We start from the raw sequence: 14,304 nt of genomic DNA on the forward strand, positions 1-14,304 counted from the left end.
ATGAATTCTGGGCTGGCTTTTCCTGGCCTGGGTCTCTGAATAGTTAGAGACCTGGACCTGTTCTGGTTGAAAAGAGCCAAATCTGACTCTTGGGTCTGTCAGAGATTCCCTGGGTGACATTGGGGATGCCAGTTTGTGCCATGTTTCCCATTTTCTTTGTGATGATCTCAGCACAAGGAATTTGGGAGGGCTAACCCTTTCATGCTGGTGTAGCTTCTGCACGAGAAGCCTCATTACTGTACACATAGTTAGGGATGGGTCTATGTGGATAGAAAAGGAAAGTACCCTTACTGTGTTTAGTACTCAGTATGGCCCTGATGTAAAGCTGTGGCATGTCCAAGAACACCTGCAGCTGAGGTGGTCTCACTGTCCCTGGCTCTGAGTATACATGGAGACCTACAAAAAGATGTGGCATCTCTTCCTGTAGGTCATGGAGAGGAATGTGGTTCAAGCATTTTGCTAGGTAGATGTATCACATCTTAAAATGGTCCTCTGAATCTTACCTCTGCAGCTTTCAAGTCTTCTCTGCAGCAGTGTCAGTTCCACATGACACAAATTAGTTGTAGGTACAGAATGAGAAGAGGTTCAGCAAGTTTTGGTCCTTCTGCCTTTAGAGAAACTCCAGCTATGCAGTGCATTCACACAGCCCCTGTTTTGCTGTCCCTATGTCTGTCAGTACCACCATAGCCAGGCATGCAAACTCAGCCCTGTATGTTTCACAGTTTCAGCAGAAGAGGACTGAGCCCTGTGTCTGGCAGAATTGTGTTTGGTATGCCACAATTGATTTCCTTACCTTACCATTAGTAATGATATTTCATGCATTCTTCAGGACCAGAGGACAAATTTTATGCCCCCAGTCGTTTTGATCTGTCATCCCAATTCAGACCCTGTTTTCCTGTATGAGGAAAATGAACAGGCAGCTGACTAGCCAGATCACACTTCATGCAGATACAGGCAGTAGCTCTCTTTTTTTTTTTTTCCCTTTACTTTGGCATAGGTAGTGAGGAGAGGGGAAAAGGATTCCCAAAACTGGTTAGTGCCACCTCAACTTTGTAGCGTTGCTTGTCAAGCAAAGTGCACCAGTGAACAGAAAAGATAGGTTTAGTCTTTGGAATTGAGGACCTGTTCTGGAAGTCAAAGGTATTTTTGAGTGCTAGCATTGAGCACTGATCTGTCAGGATCAGGCCACAGGTGAGGCCACAGAGCTCTGACAGAATTCAGTCACCTTGTAGTTCACAGTACATTTCACAGATAACAAGATAGATTCATCTTCCCAAGAGAGGCCTGACCACTAAAAAACATGCAGAGCACTACTAGTTTAATGATATAGACAAGTAATTCTTGGTGGTATGGGTTGGTCCTGTGAGCTCTGTGGAAGTTCACTGTTCTTTTCTTATGCAGGCTGACTGCATCTGGTCAGCTTGACCTCTGCTGTGCAGTGCAAGAGGAAGAACCTCTGCGTCAGTCTTCTGCAGCCCCCATCCACCCTCCCAGTATATAACTCCACAGGAGGTGCCACTCGAGGGTCCAAATTTGAGACCCAGCTGAACTCTTGCTCTTATTAGAGCATGTTCACACAAGTACTTCATTCAGTTAGGGTAGCGGAGATGGTAGTTTTGTGAAGGTACTTAAGTCACAAACAGTGTGCACGTTGGACAATTTTGTAGATCTGCTCACAGGAGCAGTGTGGCTTGATTGGTGCTCAGTCCAGAGGACATCAGCTGCTTAGAATCTGCTTTGTTTCTTCCCCAAAGCTTCCAGCCACAGTCAACCTGTTGCACCCAAAAATGCCTTGTATCAAAGCTGTCTTTCCACTGGGGGTTTTGTGGTGTCACCTGTCTCAGCATGTTTGCACTGGCCCAGACCAAGTGCTTTTCTATGGGCAGTGCATAGATTAACTTGTTTTGGATGTTATATTGTGGGACATCAGGGAATTCACAAACAATCCAGTTGTTTGTAATTAAAGCATGAACTGATTTTGTTAGCCACTGTCACAAAAGTGGGCAATGTCTGTGGATATTACACATGAGAAACAAGCAAACAGCCTTGCTCATTTCCAGTGAGCACAGAGCCTACAGGCATCTGAAGGACTCTGCAATTGCTCCAGTCTGTCCATTTGTTTGCCATCATTCCTTCTCGTTTCTGGCTGCCATGGCAGTCATATTTGCTGCTCATGCCTTGTGGGTAGATCGTATTCAACTCTGCTGATGCTGCATACAAACACTTCGAGGAGTACTAGAGTTTCTAATTAAACATAGGTTCTTTTCTTGCACACTTTATTCTTTGCTTTCATGGGAGATAATTCTTTTCACTGGTTCTCTTCTCCTCTCCTTAGCAATATGCATTCTGCCATGTCTCAATGGAGGTCGCTGTGTGGCCCCCTACCAGTGTGACTGCCCCCCTGGATGGACTGGATCGCGCTGCCATATGGGTAAAACTCCTTTCACCTGCATTTTTTTCTCACTTTTTATGACTCTACTACCAATACCTAGCACAGTTCGCTAAGCACTCTGGAGAACTACTAAGCTTCTCACAGGAAAACCCAGGCCTGCAATAATATTCCTGGAGGATTTGCTGTCCCCAGCTGCAAACTATTTTCAGAGCAGTCCCTGATGAGGGACTCAGAAAAGTTTGCTCCCAGAAAGGACAGACAGAATTCACAAGAGTGCTCTCTGCCAAAAGCAGTGCAGAGGAGAGAGGATTTCCAAGGAGAAGAATAAAACTAGACTGTTCATTCCAAGAAGAGTTAGAATTTCATTTTCATCTTCAGCATATGCAGGTCACCATTAAACTCTCAAACAAGGGGCAGGTACTACAGAGGTTATTCACCACATAGCTGTCTGGTTTGGGGGATTCCCACTTACTGCCTGAGTTCTGAGCTAGGCAAGAGGCCAGAGCAAAGAAAGGATTTGTTTAAGGATAGTTGAATTTAATGGGTACATGGTACCCATGTAAGGTACCATGTACATGGTACATGGGTACCTTACATTAGGTATCATCTAAGTTCTCTGAACAAATTTAACATGCGCTGCATTTTACTAGAGCTCTTATTTGCACCTAACCAAGGCTGAAAGGCATGTAGCACACCAAAATAGCAAGGGATAGTGATGGCAGTGATTCTAGGCTCCAGACCTGTGTCCTGGCAAGTCAGCTTGTGTCAGCTGAGGTTGATTTGCAATTAGGAGTAATATTTGAACCCAAGTTTGGTATATATGGTTCCACATCAAGACTAAACAAACGTCAGTTTTTGAAAGGCTGTGCCTGTGGAAATAGCCAGTAAAATTCATAGCAATTGAGTGATCATTGAAATGTCTTTCAATCATTATTAAATCTCAATCACTAATAAATGTTAACTATTTTTAGAAATTATTTACTGTTTGTTCACTGTATTTTTATTGTCCAGGTGCACCTTAACTGACTGTTAACAGGGCCTTAACATGAAAGCCCAGTTTTGCCTTCCTGCAAGACTTTGGAGTGGCTGATTGGGTGAACTGGAGCAGGAGTTCATGCTTTTGTTAATGAATGCTCATATTCTTTGTTCAACTGATAAGAATAGTCAGTCTGGGTGATAAACTGTTTGATACACTGCAAACCCAACCATTCTTCAGCAAATTGAAATTCCAGAGTGAACATTTCAACTCAGAACTACTGTCTTTGGAAGGGACACTTGCCTAGCACATAATGCATCATTTCCTCTCGTATTTCACAAACTTTGCAGCTATAACAGCATAGATGGTTGAGGAAGATAGATGGCTTTTTCACTTTTGGGCCAGCAATTCAAATCTGCTCAGGCTGACTTGCTTTTCGGTAGCTAAAGAAAAAATTCTACTGAGCCACTGCATCTGTGCCAAAGCCCATTCATAAAAGCTTATAACCACTGCTTATGAAGTTATTAAACCACTTCTTATTTTACTTACTGGTCTTGACCTTTTGCCATGACAGAGCAAAGTGAAATGAGAAATACTTGGATTAACTGCTGGTCTCACAGGAATAATTATGTGCATAAAGTGAGAGCTAAAGATATTTCATTCATATGCTTCATTCCAGAATCAGAAGTCATTTTCAACATGACAAACTTGGTGCACTTAATTGCACAGGGATGGTCCATCTCTATAACCTCCTGCCATTGTTTGTTCCTGTTTGGCCCAGAGGAACCAGAGTAGTGTATTTCCATCTCCTTTCGCATTCCTGTGTTTACTCATTTCCATTTCCTGTCATTCCATTTTAATCAGTGTTTCTTGATGCACATTCCTTGCAAAAGTATTACCCAGCATTTGTCCTCACTGCTATCTTTAGGTCTGTCCTCTAGATATGGCATTATCTGCTTAAAAGCCTTCATGGCTTTCAGCTTTCCTGCGATATAAATGTCTGCATTTGAAGGACCTCATTAAGTGAGTCTCTGAATCTGTTCTGTAAATTGTATGGTGCTTTATCTTCCAGTCTCAAAATTGATAGGAAGACTTGAAGCTTTGACTTTTGTTTGGTTACTTGATATCCTTGGTTTAGGCTGTCACACAAGAGCAGGTGCAGCCATTTCACAGCTGGCCCAGCACATCCCTACCAGGCAGGCAAGTGTTCCTTCTCTAATTCAAACGCTGTGTACCACCTAGTCACACCTCCTATGGCTATCCAGTGTCTTTCAGGAACTTACTGGCATTCTCTGCTTCCTTTCCTTGTCTCCATACAGGTGCCATTGTGTGAAGTCTTACTCCTTGCCTGCAGTTGATCTGTAAATGGCTTCCTGACCTTTAACTTTCTCTGTTTATGCTGCCTTTTTCTATACTTTTTTACCATGTCTGGTGTCTGCTTGTCCTGGCTACTGTTTAGCCGTCACATTCCTTTCAAATAAACATCCACATTTTCTTCCTAGAAATAAGGCCTATTCTCCTGTTGATCTTCTGACTCTTCTCTTCTAGTTCCTCCTCCTGCTTCCACTTGCATTCCTTTTTTTGCCTCAAGTTGAGGCAAAAAGAACAGAATTTTTAGGGCAAAATAAAATAATACACTGGCTGTTTCATGCAGCTCATACACTGCAGCAGATAGCAAAAGTAGTAGAGAGGGTCAAATCACATTCAGCAGACGTGCTTCTAAGGCTGCGCTTTCCAGAGGAAACCATCTTTTATAGCAGGCTCACAGCTGATGTTCAATGTGTACTTTTGAGAGTGGTCCATTCTTAACAAAATAATGCAGGCTGGATTTTCAGTGCCCTGTTCCTTAATCAGCTTGTTGTGGGCGTAGTCATTAATGCAACTCTGTGTGTGTGTATTTGTATGCAGCTGTTTGCCAGTTGCCTTGCTTAAATGGTGGGAAGTGCATACGACCAAATCGGTGCTATTGTCCCTCATCGTGGACTGGACATGACTGCTCTAGGTAAGTGTTGCTGAGCACTGTCCCCTAGCTAGGCTGAATCACACCCTACTGAACTCTAAATCTGAAAGATGTGCAATTAATTTTGCACATTTTGAGCATCTCTAGAGTCTGTAAATCAGTGGTCATTGGCTCATGATTTATGGGCAATCTGGAAAGACCTTAGAGAGTACTGTGCAAAATGCATGCCAAACTTCTAGAAAACTCAGGAAATGCTACATTTACATATAAGCAGACAGACAAATCTGCAAGGTTTAGCCTTATTTTTAATGGTGTAAATGGAAGTGTTTGTTCTGATGTAATACAGAATGTTCTTCAGGAAATTTGGGTGGCCTACTGTGTACTAGTGTTCATTTTGAACTGTATATATCTCAGCTGGGTCCAGGTTCAAGACTACGGTCATGCAACAGATGTTATAAATAATAGCTCTTCTTACACCTAGTGTTGAGTGGTGTAATAATTTAAAGAGTACAACACAGTGCCTCTGAGTCAAGTCCCAGCCCAAATCACCTGGCAGTATCAAGAGCCCCAAGGACTGGGCTTAGATCTGGTTCACGTGTGCTCTCTTTTAGAGACTCTTACCAGTGCTTGTGTTTTGGTTTGCCGATTCGTGTCTAATGGGGCCAATAGCAGACTAGGTTTTCAAATCAGCGAGCCCCATCACCATGCGAGGCAGCATTTATAAGTCTTAATTGTAGCTTTGTTTTTTAAAGTTAATTTGTGAAGTTTGGGTGTTTGGCTTCAAGGGCAGCCTGAACAGGACTCAGTTTTTCTTTGGAAAGCTGTTATTTCATGCTGCCATTAAGAGCCATTTACAGCCCTGAAGAGGGAAGGCAGGTGGAATGGTAATGATGTTGTTGTGGTCGGGAATCAGATATAATAACAAAAAATGCAGCATGTGTTCTCCGGCCTCCTGCATGGAATATGCAGGAGGGCCATGAAACACACGCTAGCAAAAATATTTATACCTCAACTCACAGTGGCTCATACTGAACACATTGGTCATTATCCTGGAGAGCTGAATATTAATGTTTTTCTCCGGGATACAGACAAAGCCTGTGACTTTGTACATTTTTTCTATTCTTCTTTCTGGACAAGTAGTGACAGACATTCCTCCCTGTCTCTCTGATATGCTGTTTATCTTAAAGCTACAGAAAAGATGCTTGTTTGAGAAATTACATTGTCCAAAATGAATAGTTGTCATTTGTCAGCTGTGATTATATATGCCTAAGTGAAGCAACTTAAATGTGCTGCCAACAAACAGTAACCAGCTTTAGACTGAAAGCTACACATCTAAAGTCTGATAGTATTTCCATTGAGGACATGAGGCAGAGAAGCCCAAATCCAGTGGATTAGCAGTCAAAAATTATGGAGTTTATCTCTGAGGCAAAGCAAAGTTTCAGGCTATTACCAAACTGAACTCTTCTTGGGTTTGTTTTTTTTTGTTCAAGTCCACAGCTCTGTGCTGTATTGTGAAGTCTGAGAGAAGGTGGATCATTAGCCCTACAGGCTTGCAGTCTAGCAGCTCGTCCCTTCACAAGCTGTTTGAGAGGAAGTTTCCCACACAGAACTGGGGGGCTGGAGGGGAGGGGACAGAAACAAGCGCTGAGATCTGTTTCGTATGTTCTTAAGCTTTGGCCTCAGCCTCTGGTGGCTCTTTATGGGGTACAATACTGTTCTGAGGACTCAAAAACAATAGAGGCAGAACAGGAGTAAACTGGATTAAACAGGAGTAAACAGGAGTAAATGCCATGATAGCAAAGATTCGCTGTTGCAGGTTAACTAGGTGTGATTTATAAGGGGAAGCTGAAAGGGCCAAAAGCTTTTATCAGCATCCAGGACAAGATTAGCTCCAAACCACTCTATGATGAGTCATGACTTACATTAAATGCCAGATATCTCTATTCCCCGTGCCCAACCTCTTCCCCTCTCAATATGCCATCTTGAGCTGTGGCACTCTAATCCCTGGTATACTTTCAGACACCATCTTCCTGTGCCTCACTGTTGATCTTGTTTGGTATGTTCAGTACAGCACTGATTTTATTTTGTTTGTGTTTTTTGACACAGGAAACGGAAGGCTGGATTCTATCCCTTTTAACATCAGAGCAGCAGTTCTACATTCAGATACCTTTCTTCAGCCTGGGCACCAGGGCTTGGAATCTAATGCATTGTAAATCAAATCCATCGCTTCCCTTCCCCCCCAGCTCCCTTGTTTTATATTTTATTTTGTGATACATTTTTACTATACCTTTCCATTTTTAAAGAAATGGTCTGTATTTTTCATTTACAAAAGTATTATCAAATATATGCTGCTACAAACACACCATACACACATACACATACAAATGTAAAGATTCTTACTGTCCACTGAGGAAGTGGTTGGGTACAGTGAAGTCCCTCACATTTCTTACATACAGTAAGCTAATTAAACCATACTATACTGCCAACCGTGATTAAACAGAATGTGGCAATTCTGCTTACCATCTGCCAAAGCATACTGCTGTCCAGCAACTCAACAGTAAAGAATAGTTACGCAAGGCTAACTGAGCCGCTAAACTTTGCATTGGGCCTGTTTCTGAACTCATGTTGATGTAAATTCGAAGTACATGTGATAAAGTTCATGTTGTAACCACAGTTTCTGGTGGGCATAAGAAGAAGATTCTGTAATGTATATTATGTGACATTAACATCATGGAGGGTGACTTAATAGAAGGCATCGGTGTGAATTTTACCTGAGATTTATTGGTAAAATAGTCAAAAATGTAAAAGAGATGAGAGAACATCATGTCATTCAAAGAAAAATGGACCTTTGAGGCTTTTTGGCTTACGGGCAGTTCAGGTGTAGCTCTAAAGCTGGATAATCCAGGATCCAGCAGTGGGAAGCAGGCAGACCACTGAAACTTACGCTTCCCACTTGCCATGGGACTCACCACCTGCCTGTAACCACCATCCCTTTCCTATGTAAATTGTGAAATACATGTCTAGCAGCTGTCTGCTAGGTGAATGCTTTTGATACATGGGGTTCGGGTCCCAAAGTTTGACTGCCCCTAAGATGGAGAGGGAAGGCACCAGTTATGTTTACGGGTGAAATTTTGCTGTTTGCATACAGAAAGGATGTATTTCTGTTATGCAGAACCCTCAGAGAACTGGAAAAGGCCTCTCGAGTACACACACAGGCAGAAATGCTTGGCTGAGTGAGACATACTGAGAGCACACATGCTGTCAGATTTCTCTTTCTCACACTTGATCCCATTGCATCTGAGGATAACACAAACCTGAATGACATTGTTAAGTCATGCTCTAATGAACCGAGATGCTAAGATGTACCTATGGTTAAGCAGGGTGGTGGAATTACAAGGTGGAAATCACATGCATTTTTTGAGGTCAAATGTTTGGTAATTATCGTCATTTAGCAAAATGTCTGATCTATGAAAGAAGATGTTAGAGTGAAAACCTGAGAGTCATTGATCAGAAGCTCCATTTTTCCCAGTAATAATAGAGAAGCGTGACTTGCAGTCAGCACTGGGAAAGAAGAAGGAGAAATAAATTTTATTTTCTGTAGCAGTCCTGCTTAGTTTAATCCTCCAGATTAAGAGTGTGCACAACCTGCCCCACCCCTTCCCCTTTATAGATTTACCTTCCTTTTATGAATGCATGAACTTGGACACAGGAAAGTGACACGACACCAAAATGAGCTCACAGTTACAGTAATAGGGCACTAGTAAATACTGACACATAACTGATGGCTGTTAGCCCAAGACCAGAAACGGGGAAGAAAGAAACAAGCGAAGTTGTGAGCCAATAAGAGCTTTCAGCCAATTAAAAGAAAAACAGGTAAAGAATAGGAGTCATTAGGGGATCAGATTAATGTGAATGTAGATTCCTTCCCAGTGGGAGCTGCAACCAGCTGAAGAGTTGTTGTTTCAGTTCCCACAACCTTCTTTTTCTAATGGACTCTGCTAGCACGTAGCAACAATCTTCTGTCTCCCAGCTCCACAGCCATCGACGTTTACAGCTTTGACTGAAGTTAGTGTTCAGTAAATAATGTCCGCATTTCAACCCATAGTCACCACCATTCGTAGGCACTTTGTTCCTTGACCTCCTTGCTGCCTTAACAGCATATGAATGGAAGCTGCAGTGAGCAACACAGGACTTCTCAAGGGAAAGAGTGCATGGGTGAGAAAAGCAGATCTTTATTTATATGTCACTCTCATGTTTTGGTCCCTTTTCCAGTGTGCTTCTCTGGTGTGTGCCCTGACTCTGCCCTGGTGATCTCCAGAGCAGAACAGCAGTGGTGAGGACAGTGCTTAGGCGCTGCAGGACATTGTTGGAGACTTTAGGGCTGCGGGATGGCTTTTAGCACTCCAGCTTCACACTAGTGACTAGTACATGGAGTCCTGGGATCAACCCAGTCAACACGTTTCGTAAGGAGATGTGGTGGTAGGACAGAGTAGCTGAAACTAGAGGCTGTTATATTAGTGCTGTTGGTGATGTTTTGATACTTGCTGGAACACTTTCCCCTCCCTACCCAGTACTGTATTGTCATTTATGTCACTGCTTGTTGTGTGTTTTAAACGACTTCTGTGTGATGCACTTTACACTGTAAATAAAGTTGCACCCTGTTTAGTACCCATATAGAGGCAACATTGCACTCTTTTCTTAATGCCTTGCAACAAAAATACCGACCTACCCTTTAGGATCTGCTGGCAAAGCCTGAGTATTAGGGAAATGGAACTCCACTCAAGGGAAAAGACAAAATAATTGCCAGTAATCTTAAAAGGATGTGCTGGATTAGTCCGGGTTTGGTCTTCCAATAAAAATGCAGTTAGCACATAATTTGTCAAATCCTTTCTGCTGGTAGAGCATATTTTAAAACCTGTCAGGGCCAAATTTACCACTGGCATAAACTGATGCGTTAAAACCTGCTTCACTCACTACTTACACCAGATAGAGATACGGCTTGTTTTATTCTGCACCAGTGCTGGAATTTTTAAAGCTATGGAGACACCCATATTCAAAGACAGTTGAGGTAAAAAATGTACTATAGCAGAAAGAAAACTTTGTAACTCAAACACCACTCCTCCAAACAAGGAGCATATATGACATAGCAGTCGAAAGATTTAGGGTGTGGGGTTTTTGAAAGTAATGTTAGTAAGCCTTTCGATGTTTTCATAACATAGGCGTAAGTGGAGACTTTAAAGTGCAAGAGGTGGTCAGTGTTTCAAAGCCTCCCGCTAAGCCACCAGCCCAACAGGTTATCTGAGGTTACAGACAGTGCTGTTAATGAAGCCCTGAAATTTGATGTGCATCTGATAGAAAAGATGCAAATTTACATCTCAAATTTACGATCCTCCAAATACTGGTAATAATCCTGAGTGGGAATAGCTGGGCTGCCTTTGCACGTGGAGGCAGATCTTGTGCATGCTGTAAAAGTACAGAGCACTGCCTTATCTAAAAGGAAGCGTGGTAAGAATGGGGGTCTTTCCCTGGCCCTGTCCTTTTTGCCATGAAAACTGAACAAGTTAAACGCTGAAGGGAGTCTCCTGACACCTATTTCTCTCTGCTCTTGGAAGTACAGTGGGAAAGATAACGAGTGTCTGCTCTGATCTCAGGGGGCACTGGACAGGGTTAGTGTGCCAGCAGTTGTTACCGTGCAGTTACCTTTTTACCTTGAGGACAGTTTGAGTAGTGATCTCTTTTGCGTCTCAGTTTGTGCATCTCAAACTTGTCTTACGAGCAGTTTGGATCCTCACTGCGGAAAGGATCCCTGCTGCTTTTACCGCACTGCAGATGCTTTTCTGGGAGAACATACCTTCACCACGCATTTCCAGCAGTGAGAGGCAGGCACTGCGGTACCCAGAGGCAGGCCAGGTGGAATGCGCTGCACCATTATTGATCTCTTTCTCTAAGGTTATTTCCACTCATGCACATGAAGCAGAGCACTTCTTCCGATATCCGTCCCATTTACAACAAGCTCCTCTCCCAGGACCAGGGCTGCATTTGCATTACCCTTGCTTTCTAGGCTGACGTGTTGGTAGCGCCTGCCAATATCAAGGTCTGCATGCTTGCCACCTCTCCCAGCTGATCTCAAAGCACTCTAAAAGCGGATGCTCTTCACAAGCTGATTGATGTTCTTTGGTGTGGGCTGGTCCATCCTGACAGACCTTGCTCATGTGGATGGACCAGCATGACCACCTTGTGCTACAAGAAGCACCATGCAAGGCCTAGTGGATAGGACACTGAGTTTCTCCCAGCCAGCGGGAGGCTGTGTCACCACAAGAAAGTCACTTCAAGTCTTCCCATTTTATGGGCCAGATGAGCCCTTCCTTCTCCTCCAAGGCGCTGCAGATGAAAGCAGACAGATGAGATGTAAGCATCATTATCATCACTATTAATGGTAGCCCTTCTGCAGATGTCATCCATACACCTCATTGCTAGCCCAGTGGACCAGCACCAACCCTATTCTTCCCAGTCTAGTCTCTTTGCTGAATGTAAATCTTCCTCCTTCAGATGGTTGTTTGCAAGCAACAGCTGCTGAGCAGATCGTCCTGGAAACTCCAGTGCCCTCTTCATCTCCAGAAACTTCGAGGCTATGACAACGTCAGCCAGCCCAGCCCAGCACCCGTTCTGACTGCTCCCAGACCCTGCACGCATGGCAAAGGCCCGAAAAGGAGGCTGCTGGGGAGGGACGGGTTGGCACTGTGGTGCTCCTGGCCTGCACCATCTAGCAGGCCAGGAGCATGGTGAGGGCCGATGCCATGCCTCCGCCCAGCACTCTTCTCTCCTCCATGACGATTTTGCTGTGCTTTATCCCAGCAGCCTCAGGAAATTAGGCTGTCCTTACACAACCAGGTGGCAAAGAACAATCACTGCAGTCTCCACTGTGCCCTGCAAACAAAGCCAGGGCTTTCCCTGTTGGCTCTTAGTCATGCCTTCCCCTCCTTTCCCCTCCTAGCTACTTCCTCAGCCCAGTCCCTATATTTTTGCTTTGTTTTCAATATCTGGCTGTAGTATTTCCATCTCTGTTGGAAGAGGAGCATCATGATTTTTGCAGCTAACTCGGAAGTGACCGGGATTCATCAGACATGAAACCAGCAGCCTCACTGGCTGGGGAGGAGGAGCAGTGGGAAGGGTGATTAAGCTGTGCTACTGCTGGTGCAGGCAGGGCTGGCAGCCTCTGCAACACACAGCGGCAGCTCTGCGGAACTGAGCACTCCTCCAGCTGCTGCTCCCTTGCCTTGCCTTGCTGCCTCTTGCGCTCCATGGCCACGCTTCTCATTTCAGAGATGCAGGCTATGCTTGCTTGGGGTGGAGACTGGCCCTTGCATTTGCCAGGCAGATACTTCAAGCGTGGAGCAGAGTAGGTGGGGAGAAGATGCTGCTCCCTTCTCCCCCTGCTCCGCAGCAGCCTGGGATCTCCCTTTTCCCTGACACCCGCTCCACTGGTGTGGCTCACAACGGATTTCCGTGTCTGGCTTTAGTGCATGGCTTGTGCACCTCTGGGCATGGGGCCACTGCTTGATACATGGGGCCTTTAGCAGGGTCCTGGGCTGGTGCAAGTGGGCACCGGAATCCAGAGATGTGCAGAGACCCCGTCTGTCTCCTGTGCGCACAGTAGGCAGGTCCCAAATACTGCTTAGTGCCAATGGAATTATAAAGTGCATTACTGCTCTTGGCTGTTTCTGCAGGGCTGTAATGTCACCTGGGAGCCTTCAAGCCACACAGAGCACTGAAGCCAGGCTGCACGGCCATCCCTGGCTGAGCTGGGGAGGCAGCCGATTCCCCAAGCAAAGGGCAGGTTTGCAGCACCCTGTGCAAAAACCAAAACGTCACAGCGGGACCTTGTCCTGCCTCTATCGCTGCCTGTCCACCCCGGGGGAACAGGGCTGCAGCCATGCACTAAAGCCAGGCACCAGGCATAGGAGCTCAGGAAGGGAGTGGGGTACAGGCAAAAATGCCTGCAGTTGTTCCTGATGGTGTCGAACAGTGGCAGCCTTGCAGCTCTGCCTGGGGAGAGCCTGGGCATGTCTCCAGACCCAGCATGGGGCCTCTGGGGAATTCTGGTAACGGGAGCACCCTGCAAATGCCCTTTTTCCATGCTGGAAAAAAGGGATGACAAAATGGGAGGCTGTGTGGTATGACAAGAACGGAAACCTCAATAAAGCTGCAGTTCAGAAAGCACTTAAGCATATGGCCATGTCATACAACCATTAAGGGTACTTAGCTGCACCTATGCAGTTAAAGACAAGCTTAAGCATTTTTCTGGACTGCAGCCTTAGTCATTATGGGATTATAATAAATATGAAAAACTGTGCTTGCCCTGCAGACACCAGTGAGATGGCTGCTAAGCGCCTGGCACTGGATATTTGCCGTCAGCTGGATGCAGAAGGTTGATAAAAGAGGTGGCTGCCCAGTCAGGTATTCCTAGGCCAGATGTCTGGTTTGATTTTGTTAAATAGCTTGGTTAACAATCTGGGGTAAGGGATAAACAGCTCATTAATTAATCCTGCTGCTAATAAGCACAGAGGTGCTGCAAGCACCTGTGGGAATAAATTACATAAAGGAAGGATAATGATATTAAGGGGAAATGACATAAAATTAAAGTTAGAAATGACGAGTCAGTGCTTCCTGAGCAAAAAACCCAAAACAAATGTGCCCCTGGGGAGGGAGGGAAGTGTGAAGGCATGCTGGTGTCCTGGCTATTCCCACCCGCACCAGGTGTGGGTTTCCTGCTTGGGAAGAAGCAACACTGGCAGAGTCCTAGGCATGAGAGAGAAGGGTAAAATAAAGACCAGCCCTCAGCACAGCAGTGGTGCAGCAACAGAGCCTGTGCGATTTTTTTTGCTCATCTCTGTTTTGGTGCCAGCAAGGTTATGGTTTCTCTCTGGCCGGCACCAGTGAGATAATGTTGCTGCCATTCCAGCATGTGCTGGCATA

The 14,304-nt window shown here is 44.8% G+C and overlaps 1 protein-coding gene across 2 annotated transcripts in view; it reads left to right on the top strand.

Moving 5' to 3' along the window:
- SVEP1 (sushi, von Willebrand factor type A, EGF and pentraxin domain containing 1) overlaps window positions 1–9,991 on the top strand; it is a 135,039-nt gene extending 125,048 nt beyond the window's left edge. For both annotated transcript variants that reach the window (XM_072860597.1, XM_072860598.1), the window contains 3 exons: window positions 2,336–2,431; window positions 5,277–5,370; window positions 7,435–9,991. In XM_072860597.1, the coding sequence (XP_072716698.1) occupies window positions 2,336–2,431; window positions 5,277–5,370; window positions 7,435–7,465 (221 nt within the window). In that variant the 3' untranslated portion in view covers window positions 7,466–9,991. The remainder of the gene's footprint in view (window positions 1–2,335; window positions 2,432–5,276; window positions 5,371–7,434) is intronic.
- The last annotated feature ends 4,313 nt before the right edge of the window (window positions 9,992–14,304 follow it).

The sequence above is a fragment of the Ciconia boyciana genome, chromosome 4 (genome assembly GCF_034638445.1).
Source record: "Ciconia boyciana chromosome 4, ASM3463844v1, whole genome shotgun sequence".
Taxonomy (NCBI): Eukaryota; Metazoa; Chordata; class Aves; order Ciconiiformes; family Ciconiidae; genus Ciconia; species Ciconia boyciana.